At 61.8% G+C, this 13,699-nt stretch overlaps 2 protein-coding genes across 6 annotated transcripts; both read left to right on the forward strand.

Moving 5' to 3' along the window:
- The first annotated feature begins 1,699 nt into the window (after positions 1 to 1,699).
- LOC128798337 (serine/threonine-protein kinase pim-3-like) lies at positions 1,700 to 6,210 on the forward strand. 4 transcript variants are annotated; one of them, XR_008434392.1, is made up of 7 exons: positions 1,700 to 2,402; positions 2,554 to 2,775; positions 2,870 to 2,973; positions 3,066 to 3,591; positions 3,964 to 4,140; positions 4,441 to 5,734; positions 5,858 to 6,210. XR_008434392.1 is itself a non-coding variant. In XM_053961705.1 (7 exons), the coding sequence occupies exons 1-7, from the start codon at positions 1,727 to 1,729 to the stop codon at positions 4,542 to 4,544; spliced, it is 1,701 nt and encodes a 566-aa protein (XP_053817680.1). In that variant the 5' UTR covers positions 1,700 to 1,726; the 3' UTR covers positions 4,545 to 6,210. The 4 variants fall into 4 exon arrangements, 2 of the variants coding, with proteins under 2 accessions (XP_053817680.1, XP_053817679.1); XR_008434391.1 differs by having other exon boundaries at positions 4,441 to 4,954; positions 5,071 to 6,210; XM_053961705.1 differs by having other exon boundaries at positions 3,066 to 3,116; positions 3,225 to 3,591; positions 4,441 to 6,210.
- Positions 6,211 to 8,175: 1,965 nt separating this feature from the next.
- Positions 8,176 to 11,481, forward strand: LOC128798335 (uncharacterized). Of its 2 annotated transcripts, XM_053961700.1 has the most exons (7): positions 8,176 to 9,252; positions 9,404 to 9,625; positions 9,720 to 9,823; positions 9,916 to 9,966; positions 10,075 to 10,441; positions 10,814 to 10,990; positions 11,291 to 11,481. In XM_053961700.1, the coding sequence occupies exons 1-7, from the start codon at positions 8,262 to 8,264 to the stop codon at positions 11,392 to 11,394; spliced, it is 2,016 nt and encodes a 671-aa protein (XP_053817675.1). In that variant the 5' UTR covers positions 8,176 to 8,261; the 3' UTR covers positions 11,395 to 11,481. The 2 variants fall into 2 exon arrangements, with proteins under 2 accessions (XP_053817675.1, XP_053817674.1); XM_053961699.1 differs by having other exon boundaries at positions 9,916 to 10,441.
- Positions 11,482 to 13,699: the final 2,218 nt, after the last annotated feature.

The following is a 13,699-nucleotide window of genomic DNA, read 5'->3' on the forward strand; positions in this document are numbered from 1 at the left end:
AAAAGGCTCGGCGCTGCTGAGGGGAAACGGCGGCAAGGAGGGGACAGAGGGATATTGGTGGGGAAAAAGGGAGACACAAGAGCTCTTGGCGGCCTGAAACCGCTAACGGTGGCTGGGAAAGCTCCCACACCCTCTCCCCTGCATAGCCCAGCCCCTTACACAGGGGAAGCCCTGGCTAAAATCCAGGGAAAACAGTGCTGTGGATGCAAGGAATCAGGGGCAGCATCTGGGTGGAGAGCGTCCCTCACGGCAGGAACCTCAGTGGAGCCCAGCGAGCTGGGGCAGGAGGGTCAGACCGAGCAGAGAAGGGGGACCCTCTGTCCATGCCAAGGCCCAGGGCGGCCCTATCCCGGGAAGTGCCCGGGCAGCGGATCCTTGAGCTGCTGCACCTTCGCGCTGCCCTGGCTCAGCCGGAACCCGCTCATTGCCAGGGGGAGCTGGTGGCACTGGGCAGCGGCAGAGGGAAAGAGCGGAACACAAGGGTCTGTCCTACAGCCACATGGACTGCGATGCCGTGTTCGTGGGCTGTGCCAAATGGCTGCCCTGTTGGGAACGCAACCAGAAACCGCCATCGCCATCCTAATTTACTGCTCCAGAAAAAAGAAAAATCCCAAACATTGATTCCAAGAGGGATAAGTGAGTCTCTCCTGGGCATCTGGAGATCGATTACCTAAATGCAGTCATGAGATTCCTTCAAGTCTCCTCCCTCAGGAGCAGTTAAACAGGCAGTGGGGTTAAACCCTTCCCCGCTTCTCCGTTCTAGATCGTCCCGTTGCATGAGAGGCTCTTTTGGTCAACAAAGTCCTAACTCGATGTGAGGCTTTAAGGATTAGTGAGCTGCCTGCCACGCTCAGTTTCCATTAAAGCTGTGGCCGCAGCCTCTTGCAAACCACGGCTTCCCTGGGTGCCGAAGGGCGTCCAACGGTGGAGGCACAGTGCTGTGAGGGACAGTGATCTTCCATTTGGGATTGCTGGGACAACTGGACCAGAACAATATCCATGGGATGTGGCGTTGGGTGGGATTCATCCCAATATGTCCCAGTGGGAAGCCCTTAAATCATCTAGCCAAGGTCCTGAAAGCCCAAAAGGAGGTCTACGCTGGGGCAGTGTTCTCAATGTTCTCTATCTGACTCGACAGGAAAGGCTTGGGACTTCCCAGGAAACTCCATCCCTTCAATCTAATCTGACAGCAGGAAAATGGTGGAGAGGGTCGTCCTGGCACTACTGGGAAGTGATGGAAGGACAGGCCAGCGTCAGCCTGGGCGGGGTGAGGCGGGGCCGTGACGGCACAAAGGGGCCGAGTGAGGCGTGAGGCGGGGCTCTGACGCACAGGGCTGTCCTGCCACAGCTCTGTGACATCACCATGCCTCTATATAAGCCGGGCCAGCCCCCGCGGCTGCCAGTGCAGTCGCGATGGGACGTGCCGGAGCCATGTGTGACGGTGGCGTCCTCATGACCGCGCTTGTCCTGCTGCTGGCCGCTGTGGCTGTCTGGTGGGCCCTTGGCCGCTGGCAACCACGGAGGCGGCAGACAAGGACACCAAGAGGCGCAAGCGCCCCGGGGTCCGGCCCAGAGGCTCACGGAGGAACCGAGGAGCCCCTGCGGCTCCCAGGCCCTCCAGGCCTCGGCCGACCCCTCGCCAGCGGCCAGGTGCTCCCGCCAGCCCCCTGGACGGCTCCTGCAGCTGCGGCCCTGCGTGGCAGTGGCCCAACAGCTGCAGGAACTGATGAGCTTGCTCTGGGCTCGCAATGGGACATCTGTGCCGCTCTACGATGGGATGTGGCAGGCCTTGTGGGAAGAACTGGAGGAGCTGGTGAAGCGAGGCCACCTGCCCTGCTGTGGCTCGCCCAGCTCCTTCAGGAGCCCCCATCCCATGAGGAGGCAGCTCCCAGGAAGCTTCTCCATCCCTGGGAGAGCCTCAAGCCTTGCAAGGATGGCGCAGCAGCAGACACCCGCCATCCCTGCAAGAAGCTCAGGCTGTCAGGGAACGTCCATCCTGCCTGGAGCCTCGGCTATCTCTGACAGCCTCCATCCCTCAGAGAGGCTCAGTGAGACCTGTCAGCGGGCAGAAGGTGCAGAGCCCGTGGACAGGTCTCCCAGCTCCCCTGGACCCGTCGACGTCAACAACACGGGCGCAACCCTGAGCGCTGACGTGGCCAGGGAAAGCCCGCGAGTCCAGGTGGGAGCCCAGCCCGATGCAGGGGAGCCATCTCAGGAGCAGGTGGCGGAGCAGCAAGTGTCCTGCAGCCGGCAGTTGCCGGCCCACGGCTCCCAGGACGCTGTGCCGGCGGGCAACAGCCCGTGCCTGGTGGAGGAGGCGATCCTCCAGAGACCCGGAGACCTCCATCTCCTGGAAGCTGCTCTGACACAGCCACCGACTACCGGGAAGGCCCTAACAGAAGGTGAGATCTTCTGAGGAGCTGCCTGCGGCTCCCCTGGGGCCCTTGGGGGGCATTCCTGGGCCGGGCCAGGGTCTCTGAGCACAGCCTAGTCCCTGGCTGTTCTCAGCGCCTCTGAGGGCACGGCTTCAAAAATCCCCTGTGTGGTTTGCAGCTGCTCCTGGGACCCCCCTGTGCGACACCTCGGGCTGCAGCCCCGGCCGTCCAGAAGAGCAGAGTCCGGCCCAGGACGCCGGGGCCAGCGACGGTGCCGCCGCGCCCCGCTGCCCCGCGGCTCCTGCAGCCGCCTGTGCGTGCTGCCCCGGCCCAGCCCTGCCGCTCACCGGCCCGACGGCTGCAGGGCGGGGGCCGCTGCCCGGCGCGCAGCAGGAAGCAGGTGAGGGCAAGGTGGCCCGCGGTGCCCCGGCCCGCTTGGCTGGCGGGCACGGGGGGCCCTGGGCGCAGGGCTGATGGCTCGCTCTCGGCCGCAGGGCAAAAGAAGGAGCTGCAGGAGCTGTACCTGCTGGGCCCGCAGCTGGGGAGCGGTGGCTTCGGCACCGTTTTCTCGGGGACCCGCCTCTCGGACGGGAGCCCGGTAAGTGGCCGGCAGGGCCGGGCGCGGCCGGAGGGCCAGGGCCGGAGCGGGGCAGGGCTCGAGCTCAGCCCCCCTCTGTCGATGGCTTGCAGGTGGCCATCAAGCACGTGGCCCGGGAGAGCGTCCTGCAGTGGGACGAGCGGGTGAGTGAGCGGGGCCTGCGGGCCAGAGCGGGTCGTGGCGGGCAGGGGGCAGCGGAGGCACAGGGTAGCTCCAGCTGGCCTGCTGGAGGCATTGTCTTTTCCTCACAGCCCGACGGCAGCCGTGTTCCAATGGAGATCGTGCTGATGGAGAAGGTGGGCTCTGGCTGCCGCAGCATCATCCAGCTCCTGGACTGGTTCGAGCTGCCTGACAGCTTCGTGCTGGTGCTGGAGCGCCCGGAGCGATCGCAGGATCTCCTGCAGCTCCTGCAGCAGCAGGAGTTCCTGAGCGAGGAGGCGGCGCGCTGGCTTTTCTGCCAGGTGCTGGAGGCCGTGCGGCACTGCACCGCCTGCGGCGTCCTGCACCGGGACATCAAGCCAGAGAACCTCCTCGTGGACCCGGAGAGTGGCGACCTGAAGCTCATCGACTTCGGTTGCGGCACCTTCCTCCAGGAGCGGGCCTTCACTCAATTTGCCGGTGAGCCCGCGGCCCGGGCCCTGCTCCCAGCGCCAGGCACTGCATGGCCCCGTTCCCTCCGGGGCAGTGGGGCGCGGCATTCAGCCGGCTGCCGGCTGCCCCGCGGCGCGGCGCGGGGCAGGTGCCGTGCCCCAGGAGCCGGCCGCAGGCTCTGCTGACACAGGGGGGCTGCAAAAGCCAGGCCCCACCCCTCAGCTCGGCAGGGCTGTAGGGCTTGGGCTGCTCCGCTGGCCTGCTCTGCCTTGCCGAGCGGTTTCCTGCCTTCGGCCAATTCTCTGGGCGATGCAGGGTGGCCTTGGGGGGGAAGTTGTGTCCGTCCAGGCTCTGCAAGGCAGCAGCCTGCGCCCGGACAGCGCCGCCTGTCTCCCCTAGGAACACGCACGTACTGCCCACCCGAGTGGATCTGCCAGGGCCGCTACCACGGCCATGCGGCGACCATCTGGTCCCTGGGGGTGCTGCTCTATGTCATGGTCTGCGGGTGCCTCCCCTTCGAGGACGACCGTGAGATCCTGCTGGGGGAGCTTATCTTCAGGCCGCAGGTCTCTCCAGGTTGGTAGCCGGCCTCAAGAAGGCGGCCTTTGGCAGATGGCAGCACGCAGCCCAGCCGGGCCCTCACGCAGCAGCTCGGCGGGACGTGGATGCGCCCTCAAGGGCCGGCTGCGGGAGGTGGCCCGTGACGGGCTGGGTGTGGCACGCTTGGCTGAAGGAGGTGGCCGTGTCCTGCCGTGCCGCTGTGCCGCAAAGGGCAGCTCTGAGCGCGCGCAGCCTGGCCCGGGTTCTGCAGGCGCCGGGAGCAGCCGGGCAGGAGCCTTCTGCCGGTGACCGCCGCTTTCTGCCTTCTCTCCCCAGAGTGCCGACACCTGATCCGCTGGTGTTTGGCCCAGCACCCCGCCGACCGGCCGCAGCTGGACCAGATCTTCCGCCACCCTTGGGTGTGGGCCGGCTGCCTTTGATGCCTTGCTGGCGCCTCTGCAGCCCCCAGCTACCGAGTCCCACGCAGGACTGAGGGCCGGAAAAATAAAACAACCACCGACCCGTTGCGGGCTCTCCAGTCTGGTCCTTGTTAGCAACTTCTGCTGGAGAAACCTCTTGGCAAAAGGGGCAATCAGAGTCTTCCCTTCCCTTTGTCAAGCTTCCATGCCTCTCCTCCACCTAGGTGGTTTTTTGTGTCTTCAAGCTCAGGCTGTAGTGCACGTAGGAGGGGCTTTAACAAGGCCAGAAGGGCAACAGCGGAACAACAGCTGCCCTTTCAAACCGATCTGGCCGCTTGCTTGGGGTCCCCTGAAGTGAAACATGGGCCCGTCTGTGGATTCCAGCGCCGAGTGGGCGGCAGGAACAGAGACGTTGCTCCGCTGCCAAGGCTGTGAGAACAAGCAGAAGCGTCAAAGCGTCCTTTTCCCTTGAGCCCTGATGGACTCTTCCTCTTTCTTCCCCTCAAATCATCAGCAGGAAAATGCAGCCCACTCTGTCTCCATTCAGGCGACAGCAGCCTCCAAGGGAGCTGTGCAGGGCTGGGCAGATGCCAAAAGGAACCCTAGGACAGACGGACACGCCCCAGCAGGCTCAGCCTCCCGTCTTGGGGCGGGGAACGTGCGTGAGGAGAGCCCTGCGGCGGAGGAAGGAGCCCCGGAGAAAGTCATCCCTGGGGACTCCAAGGGAAACCCCCCCCCCGGTGTTAGCAGCCCTGAACCCTGCTGTCTCCCGTTGAGGACTCGTGTTCTGGAAGGGAGCGATTCTCGAGACCTTTGTTACAGCCTGTAGCCCAGAGCTTTAGGACTTTGGGTGGAAGGAGTGGCATTTCTAGCCAGCTCCCTTCTGGAGACTTGGCTATTGTAACAAAGAATCACTGGATGCCCATAGCACCTCCTGACCAGCAAGGGAGGGGTCTCCCTGCACTTGTGCACCCCAAATGGCATGTTTTTGTCAGCTCTGAATTTCCCCTTCTCTGCTTCACCTTCAGGATAAGGAAAAAACCTGACTTGGTCTCTTAGCTTTCCTGCTCACTCACAGGGGAAGGCAGATGAGATCCTGGACTTGCTCCCATGGCCTTGGGCCCACTGTGCCCCCCAAAAATATCTTCCTCTCCCCTAAAAACAACTGATGGAGAGTGCACCAACCGCTCTAGTTACAGAAATGCACCCAGGTGCCAGCTACTAATCTCTGCTACCTTCTGTCTACTGCCCTGACCTACCAACACAGGGTTTGGTAGTAAATAGTTTTTCTTCATAAATGCACACGCTCTTTCATTTCTGTTTTCTTTTCTCAGGGCTGCCAACCCTCTTGTACCCTGAATGGCTCTCCAAGGCTCTACCCAAAGGCCTGGCCCGAGCTGAGATCCTTCCAGCCAAGACCCCGCCCTGAGGGGATGGTGAGAGCTCTGTGTGTCAGCCCCGGCCTGGAGGCTGAGCTGGGAGGGAAAATTATCCCTTTTCTAAGGTCCTGTCAGCGGTGACTGCCACTTCTCCAAGGGCCACGACACCTTTTCCCCAGGAGCAGCATGTCCGTTGTTACAAAGCTTCCATTTTTGCAAAGGAAACATTTTCAGTTTCATTTTCTCCCTGTAGTAGAAGAAGAAAAATCACTTACAGCTGCTATCGTAAATAAACCAAAAGAATTTCAGACAGGTTTGCTCAAGTAGAAAAATTCTACTCCTCGAGGCACAGCCCCACGCTTTTTACAAGCCGTCCATGGAAGGCAGCGTAGAATTTCTTGAAGTAGGAACTGCTGGGTGATGCTTACGGAGATGTATTTTTTCTTTAGGACGCGACTGTCTCCATAACGGAGAATACTGAAAAAATTACAATGGGTTTTTGGTTTTTTTGGTTTTGGGGTTTTTATTTATTTTTTTTTTCCTCATATAAGGGGTGAGATACCAGAGCGATACAATAAACTGATAGACGCAGGATATGATGTTTGACAAGCAGACAAAGACAATGTGACTTTTCTTCACTGGGCAGCAATAAACAACAGACAGGAAGTGGTGAAGTGAGCTGGGACGGAGCATCTTTCCCGGGGATGACGGTGCCCTGGATCCCTGGCCTGAAAGCGGGGGCAAGAGCAGGCATCTCGGCCCTGCCCCACGCAGCCAGGGTGTTCCACAGAGCTCCTCCAGAGCTCCGCTCTTGGCCGCCAGGGCGTTAATGAGTGAGGCATTAATGAGGGAAGAGCTAAGGGCGTTAATTGAGGAGGGGCGGGCGGGAGGCGCTCCCAGAGCCGAGGGGGCGGGGCCAGCGCTGAGGGGAAAAAGGGCGGGAAAAGGCTCGGCGCTGCTGAGGGGAAACGTCGGCAAGGAGGGGACAGAGGGATATTGGTGGGGAAAAGGGAGACACAAGAGCTCTTGGCGGCCTGAAACCGCTAACGGTGGCTGGGGAAAGCTCCACACCCTCTCCCCTGCATAGCCCAGCCCCTTACACAGGGGAAGCCCTGGCTAAAATCCAGGGAAAACAGTGCTGTGGATGCAAGGAATCAGGGGCAGCATCTGGGTGGAGAGCGTCCCTCACGGGAGGAACCTCAGTGGAGCCCAGCGAGGCTGGGGCAGGAGGGTCAGACCGAGCAGAGAAGGGGGGACCCTCTGTCCATGCCAAGGCCCAGGGCGGCCCTATCCCGGGAAGTGCCCGGGCAGCGGATCCTTGAGCTGCTGCACCTTCGCGCTGCCCTGGCTCAGCCCGGAACCCGCTCATTGCCAGGGGGGAGCTGGTGGCACTGGGCAGCGGCAGAGGGAAAGAAGCGGAACACAAGGGTCTGTCCTACAGCCACATGGACTGCGATGCCGTGTTCGTGGGCTGTGCCAAATGGCTGCCCTGTTGGGAACGCAACCAGAAACCTCCATCGCCATCCTAATTTACTGCTCCAGAAAAAGAAAAATCCCAAACATTGATTCCAAGAGGGATAAGTGAGTCTCTCCTGGGCATCTGGAGATCGATTACCTAAATGCAGTCATGAGATTCCTTCAAGTCTCCTCCCTCAGGAGCAGTTAAACAGGCAGTGGGGTTAAACCCTTCCCCGCTTCTCCGTTCTAGATCGTCCCGTTGCATGAGAGGCTCTTTTGGTCAACAAAGTCCTAACTCGATGTGAGGCTTTAAGGATTAGTGAGCTGCCTGCCACGCTCAGTTTCCCATTAAAGCTGTGGCCGCAGCCTCTTGCAAACCACGGCTTCCCTGGGTGCCGAAGGGCGTCCAACGGTGGAGGCACAGTGCTGTGAGGGACAGTGATCTTCCATTTGGGATTGCTGGGGACAACTGGGACCAGAACAATATCCATGGGATGTGGCGTTGGGTGGGATTCATCCCAATATGTCCCAGTGGGAAGCCCTTAAATCATCTAGCCAAGGTCCTGAAAGCCCAAAAGGAGGTCTACGCTGGGGCAGTGTTCTCCAGCTGTATCTGACTCGACAGGAAAGGCTTGGGACTTCCCAGGAAACTCCATCCCTTCAATCTAATCTTGACAGCAGGAAAATGGTGGAGAGGGTCGTCCTTGGCACTACTGGGAAGTGATGGAAGGACAGGCCAGCGTCAGCCTGGGCGGGGTGAGGCGGGGCCGTGACGGCACAAAGGGGCCGAGTGAGGCGTGAGGCGGGGCTCTGACGGCACAGGGCTGTCCTGCCACAGCTCTGTGACATCACCATGCCTATATAAGCCGGGCCAGCCCCCGCGGCTGCCAGTGCAGTCGCGATGGGACGTGCCGGAGCCATGTGTGACGGTGGCGTCCTCATGACCGCGCTTGTCCTGCTGCTGGCCGCTGTGGCTGTCTGGTGGGCCCTTGGCCGCTGGCAACCACGGAGGCGGCAGACAAGGACACCAAAGAGGCGCAAGCGCCCCGGGGTCCGGCCCAGAGGCTCACGGAGGAACCGAGGAGCCCCTGCGGCTCCCAGGCCCTCCAGGCCTCGGCCGACCCCTCGCCAGCGGCCAGGTGCTCCCGCCAGCCCCCTGGACGGCTCCTGCAGCTGCGGCCCCTGCGTGGCAGTGGCCCAACAGCTGCAGGAACTGATGAGCTTGCTCTGGGCTCGCAATGGGACATCTGTGCCGCTCTACGATGGGATGTGGCAGGCCTTGTGGGAAGAACTGGAGGAGCTGGTGAAGCGAGGCCACCTGCCCTGCTGTGGCTCGCCCAGCTCCTTCAGGAGCCCCCATCCCATGAGGAGGCAGCTCCCAGGAAGCTTCTCCATCCCTGGGAGAGCCTCAAGCCTTGCAAGGATGGCGCAGCAGCAGACACCCGCCATCCCTGCAAGAAGCTCAGGCTGTCAGGGAACGTCCATCCTGCCTGGAGCCTCGGCTATCTCTGACAGCCTCCATCCCTCAGAGAGGCTCAGTGAGACCTGTCAGCGGGCAGAAGGTGCAGAGCCCGTGGACAGGTCTCCCAGCTCCCCTGGACCCGTCGACGTCAACAACACGGGCGCAACCCTGAGCGCTGACGTGGCCAGGGAAAGCCCGCGAGTCCAGGTGGGAGCCCAGCCCGATGCAGGGGAGCCATCTCAGGAGCAGGTGGCGGAGCAGCAAGTGTCCTGCAGCCGGCAGTTGCCGGCCCACGGCTCCCAGGACGCTGTGCCGGCGGGCAACAGCCCGTGCCTGGTGGAGGAGGCGATCCTCCAGAGACCTGGAGACCTCCATCTCCTGGAAGCTGCTCTGACACAGCCACCGACTACCGGGAAGGCCCTAACAGAAGGTGAGATCTTCTGAGGAGCTGCCTGCGGCTCCCCTGGGGCCCTTGGGGGGCATTCCTGGGCCGGGCCAGGGTCTCTGAGCACAGCCTAGTCCCTGGCTGTTCTCAGCGCCTCTGAGGGCACGGCTTCAAAAATCCCCTGTGTGGTTTGCAGCTGCTCCTGGGACCCCCCTGTGCGACACCTCGGGCTGCAGCCCCGGCCGTCCAGAAGAGCAGAGTCCGGCCCAGGACGCCGGGGCCAGCGACGGTGCCGCCGCGCCCCGCTGCCCCGCGGCTCCTGCAGCCGCCTGTGCGTGCTGCCCCGGCCCAGCCCTGCCGCTCACCGGCCCGACGGCTGCAGGGCGGGGGCCGCTGCCCGGCGCGCAGCAGGAAGCAGGTGAGGGCAAGGTGGCCCGCGGTGCCCCGGCCCGCTTGGCTGGCGGGCACGGGGGGCCCTGGGCGCAGGGCTGATGGCTCGCTCTCGGCCGCAGGGCAAAAGAAGGAGCTGCAGGAGCTGTACCTGCTGGGCCCGCAGCTGGGGAGCGGTGGCTTCGGCACCGTTTTCTCGGGGACCCGCCTCTCGGACGGGAGCCCGGTAAGTGGCCGGCAGGGCCGGGCGCGGCCGGAGGGCCAGGGCCGGAGCGGGGCAGGGCTCGAGCTCAGCCCCCCTCTGTCGATGGCTTGCAGGTGGCCATCAAGCACGTGGCCCGGGAGAGCGTCCTGCAGTGGGACGAGCGGGTGAGTGAGCGGGGCCTGCGGGCCAGAGCGGGTCGTGGCGGGCAGGGGGCAGCGGAGGCACAGGGTAGCTCCAGCTGGCCTGCTGGAGGCATTGTCTTTTCCTCACAGCCCGACGGCAGCCGTGTTCCAATGGAGATCGTGCTGATGGAGAAGGTGGGCTCTGGCTGCCGCAGCATCATCCAGCTCCTGGACTGGTTCGAGCTGCCTGACAGCTTCGTGCTGGTGCTGGAGCGCCCGGAGCGATCGCAGGATCTCCTGCAGCTCCTGCAGCAGCAGGAGTTCCTGAGCGAGGAGGCGGCGCGCTGGCTTTTCTGCCAGGTGCTGGAGGCCGTGCGGCACTGCACCGCCTGCGGCGTCCTGCACCGGGACATCAAGCCAGAGAACCTCCTCGTGGACCCGGAGAGTGGCGACCTGAAGCTCATCGACTTCGGTTGCGGCACCTTCCTCCAGGAGCGGGCCTTCACTCAATTTGCCGGTGAGCCCGCGGCCCGGGCCCTGCTCCCAGCGCCAGGCACTGCATGGCCCCGTTCCCTCCGGGGCAGTGGGGCGCGGCATTCAGCCGGCTGCCGGCTGCCCCGCGGCGCGGCGCGGGGCAGGTGCCGTGCCCCAGGAGCCGGCCGCAGGCTCTGCTGACACAGGGGGGCTGCAAAAGCCAGGCCCCACCCCTCAGCTCGGCAGGGCTGTAGGGCTTGGGCTGCTCCGCTGGCCTGCTCTGCCTTGCCGAGCGGTTTCCTGCCTTCGGCCAATTCTCTGGGCGATGCAGGGTGGCCTTGGGGGGGAAGTTGTGTCCGTCCAGGCTCTGCAAGGCAGCAGCCTGCGCCCGGACAGCGCCGCCTGTCTCCCCTAGGAACACGCACGTACTGCCCACCCGAGTGGATCTGCCAGGGCCGCTACCACGGCCATGCGGCGACCATCTGGTCCCTGGGGGTGCTGCTCTATGTCATGGTCTGCGGGTGCCTCCCCTTCGAGGACGACCGTGAGATCCTGCTGGGGGAGCTTATCTTCAGGCCGCAGGTCTCTCCAGGTTGGTAGCCGGCCTCAAGAAGGCGGCCTTTGGCAGATGGCAGCACGCAGCCCAGCCGGGCCCTCACGCAGCAGCTCGGCGGGACGTGGATGCGCCCTCAAGGGCCGGCTGCGGGAGGTGGCCCGTGACGGGCTGGGTGTGGCACGCTTGGCTGAAGGAGGTGGCCGTGTCCTGCCGTGCCGCTGTGCCGCAAAGGGCAGCTCTGAGCGCGCGCAGCCTGGCCCGGGTTCTGCAGGCGCCGGGAGCAGCCGGGCAGGAGCCTTCTGCCGGTGACCGCCGCTTTCTGCCTTCTCTCCCCAGAGTGCCGACACCTGATCCGCTGGTGTTTGGCCCAGCACCCCGCCGACCGGCCGCAGCTGGACCAGATCTTCCGCCACCCTTGGGTGTGGGCCGGCTGCCTTTGATGCCTTGCTGGCGCCTCTGCAGCCCCCAGCTACCGAGTCCCACGCAGGACTGAGGGCCGGAAAAATAAAACAACCACCGACCCGTTGCGGGCTCTCCAGTCTGGTCCTTGTTAGCAACTTCTGCTGGAGAAACCTCTTGGGAAAAGGGGCAATCAGAGTCTTCCCTTCCCTTTGTCAAGCTTCCATGCCTCTCCTCCACCTAGGTGGTTTTTTGTGTCTTCAAGCTCAGGCTGTAGTGCACGTAGGAGGGGCTTTAACAAGGCCAGAAGGGCAACAGCGGAACAACAGCTGCCCTTTCAAACCGATCTGGCCGCTTGCTTGGGGTCCCCTGAAGTGAAACATGGGCCCGTCTGTGGATTCCAGCGCCGAGTGGGCGGCAGGAACAGAGACGTTGCTCCGCTGCCAAGGCTGTGAGAACAAGCAGAAGCGTCAAAGCGTCCTTTTCCCTTGAGCCCTGATGGACTCTTCCTCTTTCTTCCCCTCAAATCATCAGCAGGAAAATGCAGCCCACTCTGTCTCCATTCAGGCGACAGCAGCCTCCAAGGGAGCTGTGCAGGGCTGGGCAGATGCCAAAAGGAACCCTAGGACAGACGGACACGCCCCAGCAGGCTCAGCCTCCCGTCTTGGGGCGGGGAACGTGCGTGAGGAGAGCCCTGCGGCGGAGGAAGGAGCCCCGGAGAAAGTCATCCCTGGGGACTCCAAGGGAAACCCCCCCCCGGTGTTAGCAGCCCTGAACCCTGCTGTCTCCCGTTGAGGACTCGTGTTCTGGAAGGGAGCGATTCTCGAGACCTTTGTTACAGCCTGTAGCCCAGAGCTTTAGGACTTTGGGTGGAAGGAGTGGCATTTCTAGCCAGCTCCCTTCTGGAGACTTGGCTATTGTAACAAAGAATCACTGGATGCCCATAGCACCTCCTGACCAGCAAGGGAGGGGTCTCCCTGCACTTGTGCACCCCAAATGGCATGTTTTTGTCAGCTCTGAATTTCCCCTTCTCTGCTTCACCTTCAGGATAAGGAAAAAACCTGACTTGGTCTCTTAGCTTTCCTGCTCACTCACAGGGGAAGGCAGATGAGATCCTGGACTTGCTCCCATGGCCTTGGGCCCACTGTGCCCCCCAAAAATATCTTCCTCTCCCCTAAAAACAACTGATGGAGAGTGCACCAACCGCTCTAGTTACAGAAATGCACCCAGGTGCCAGCTACTAATCTCTGCTACCTTCTGTCTACTGCCCTGACCTACCAACACAGGGTTTGGTAGTAAATAGTTTTTCTTCATAAATGCACACGCTCTTTCATTTCTGTTTTCTTTTCTCAGGGCTGCCAACCCTCTTGTACCCTGAATGGCTCTCCAAGGCTCTACCCAAAGGCCTGGCCCGAGCTGAGATCCTTCCAGCCAAGACCCCGCCCTGAGGGGATGGTGAGAGCTCTGTGTGTCAGCCCCGGCCTGGAGGCTGAGCTGGGAGGGAAAATTATCCCTTTTCTAAGGTCCTGTCAGCGGTGACTGCCACTTCTCCAAGGGCCACGACACCTTTTCCCCAGGAGCAGCATGTCCGTTGTTACAAAGCTTCCATTTTTGCAAAGGAAACATTTTCAGTTTCATTTTCTCCCTGTAGTAGAAGAAGAAAAATCACTTACAGCTGCTATTGTAAATAAACCAAAAGAATTTCAGACAGGTTTGCTCAAGTAGAAAAATTCTACTCCTCGAGGCACAGCCCCACGCTTTTTACAAGCCGTCCATGGAAGGCAGCGTAGAATTTCTTGAAGTAGGAACTGCTGGGTGATGCTTACGGAGATGTATTTTTTCTTTAGGACGCGACTGTCTCCATAACGGAGAATACTGAAAAAATTACAATGGGTTTTTTGGTTTTTTTTGGTTTTGGGGTTTTTATTTATTTTTTTTTTCCTCATATAAGGGGTGAGATACCAGAGCGATACAATAAACTGATAGACGCAGGATATGATGTTTGACAAGCAGACAAAGACAATGTGACTTTTCTTCACTGGGCAGCAATAAACAACAGACAGGAAGTGGTGAAGTGAGCTGGGACGGAGCATCTTTCCCGGGGATGACGGTGCCCTGGATCCCTGGCCTGAAAGCGGGGGCAAGAGCAGGCATCTCGGCCCTGCCCCACGCAGCCAGGGTGTTCCACAGAGCTCCTCCAGAGCTCCGCTCTTGGCCGCCAGGGCGTTAATGAGTGAGGCATTAATGAGGGAAGAGCTAAGGGCGTTAATTGAGGAGGGGCGGGCGGGAGGCGCTCCCAGAGCCGAGGGGGCGGGGCCAGCGCTGAGGGGAAAAAGGGCGGGAAAA

Source organism: Vidua chalybeata, chromosome 20, assembly GCF_026979565.1.
Source record: "Vidua chalybeata isolate OUT-0048 chromosome 20, bVidCha1 merged haplotype, whole genome shotgun sequence".
NCBI classification, from domain to species: Eukaryota; Metazoa; Chordata; class Aves; order Passeriformes; family Viduidae; genus Vidua; species Vidua chalybeata.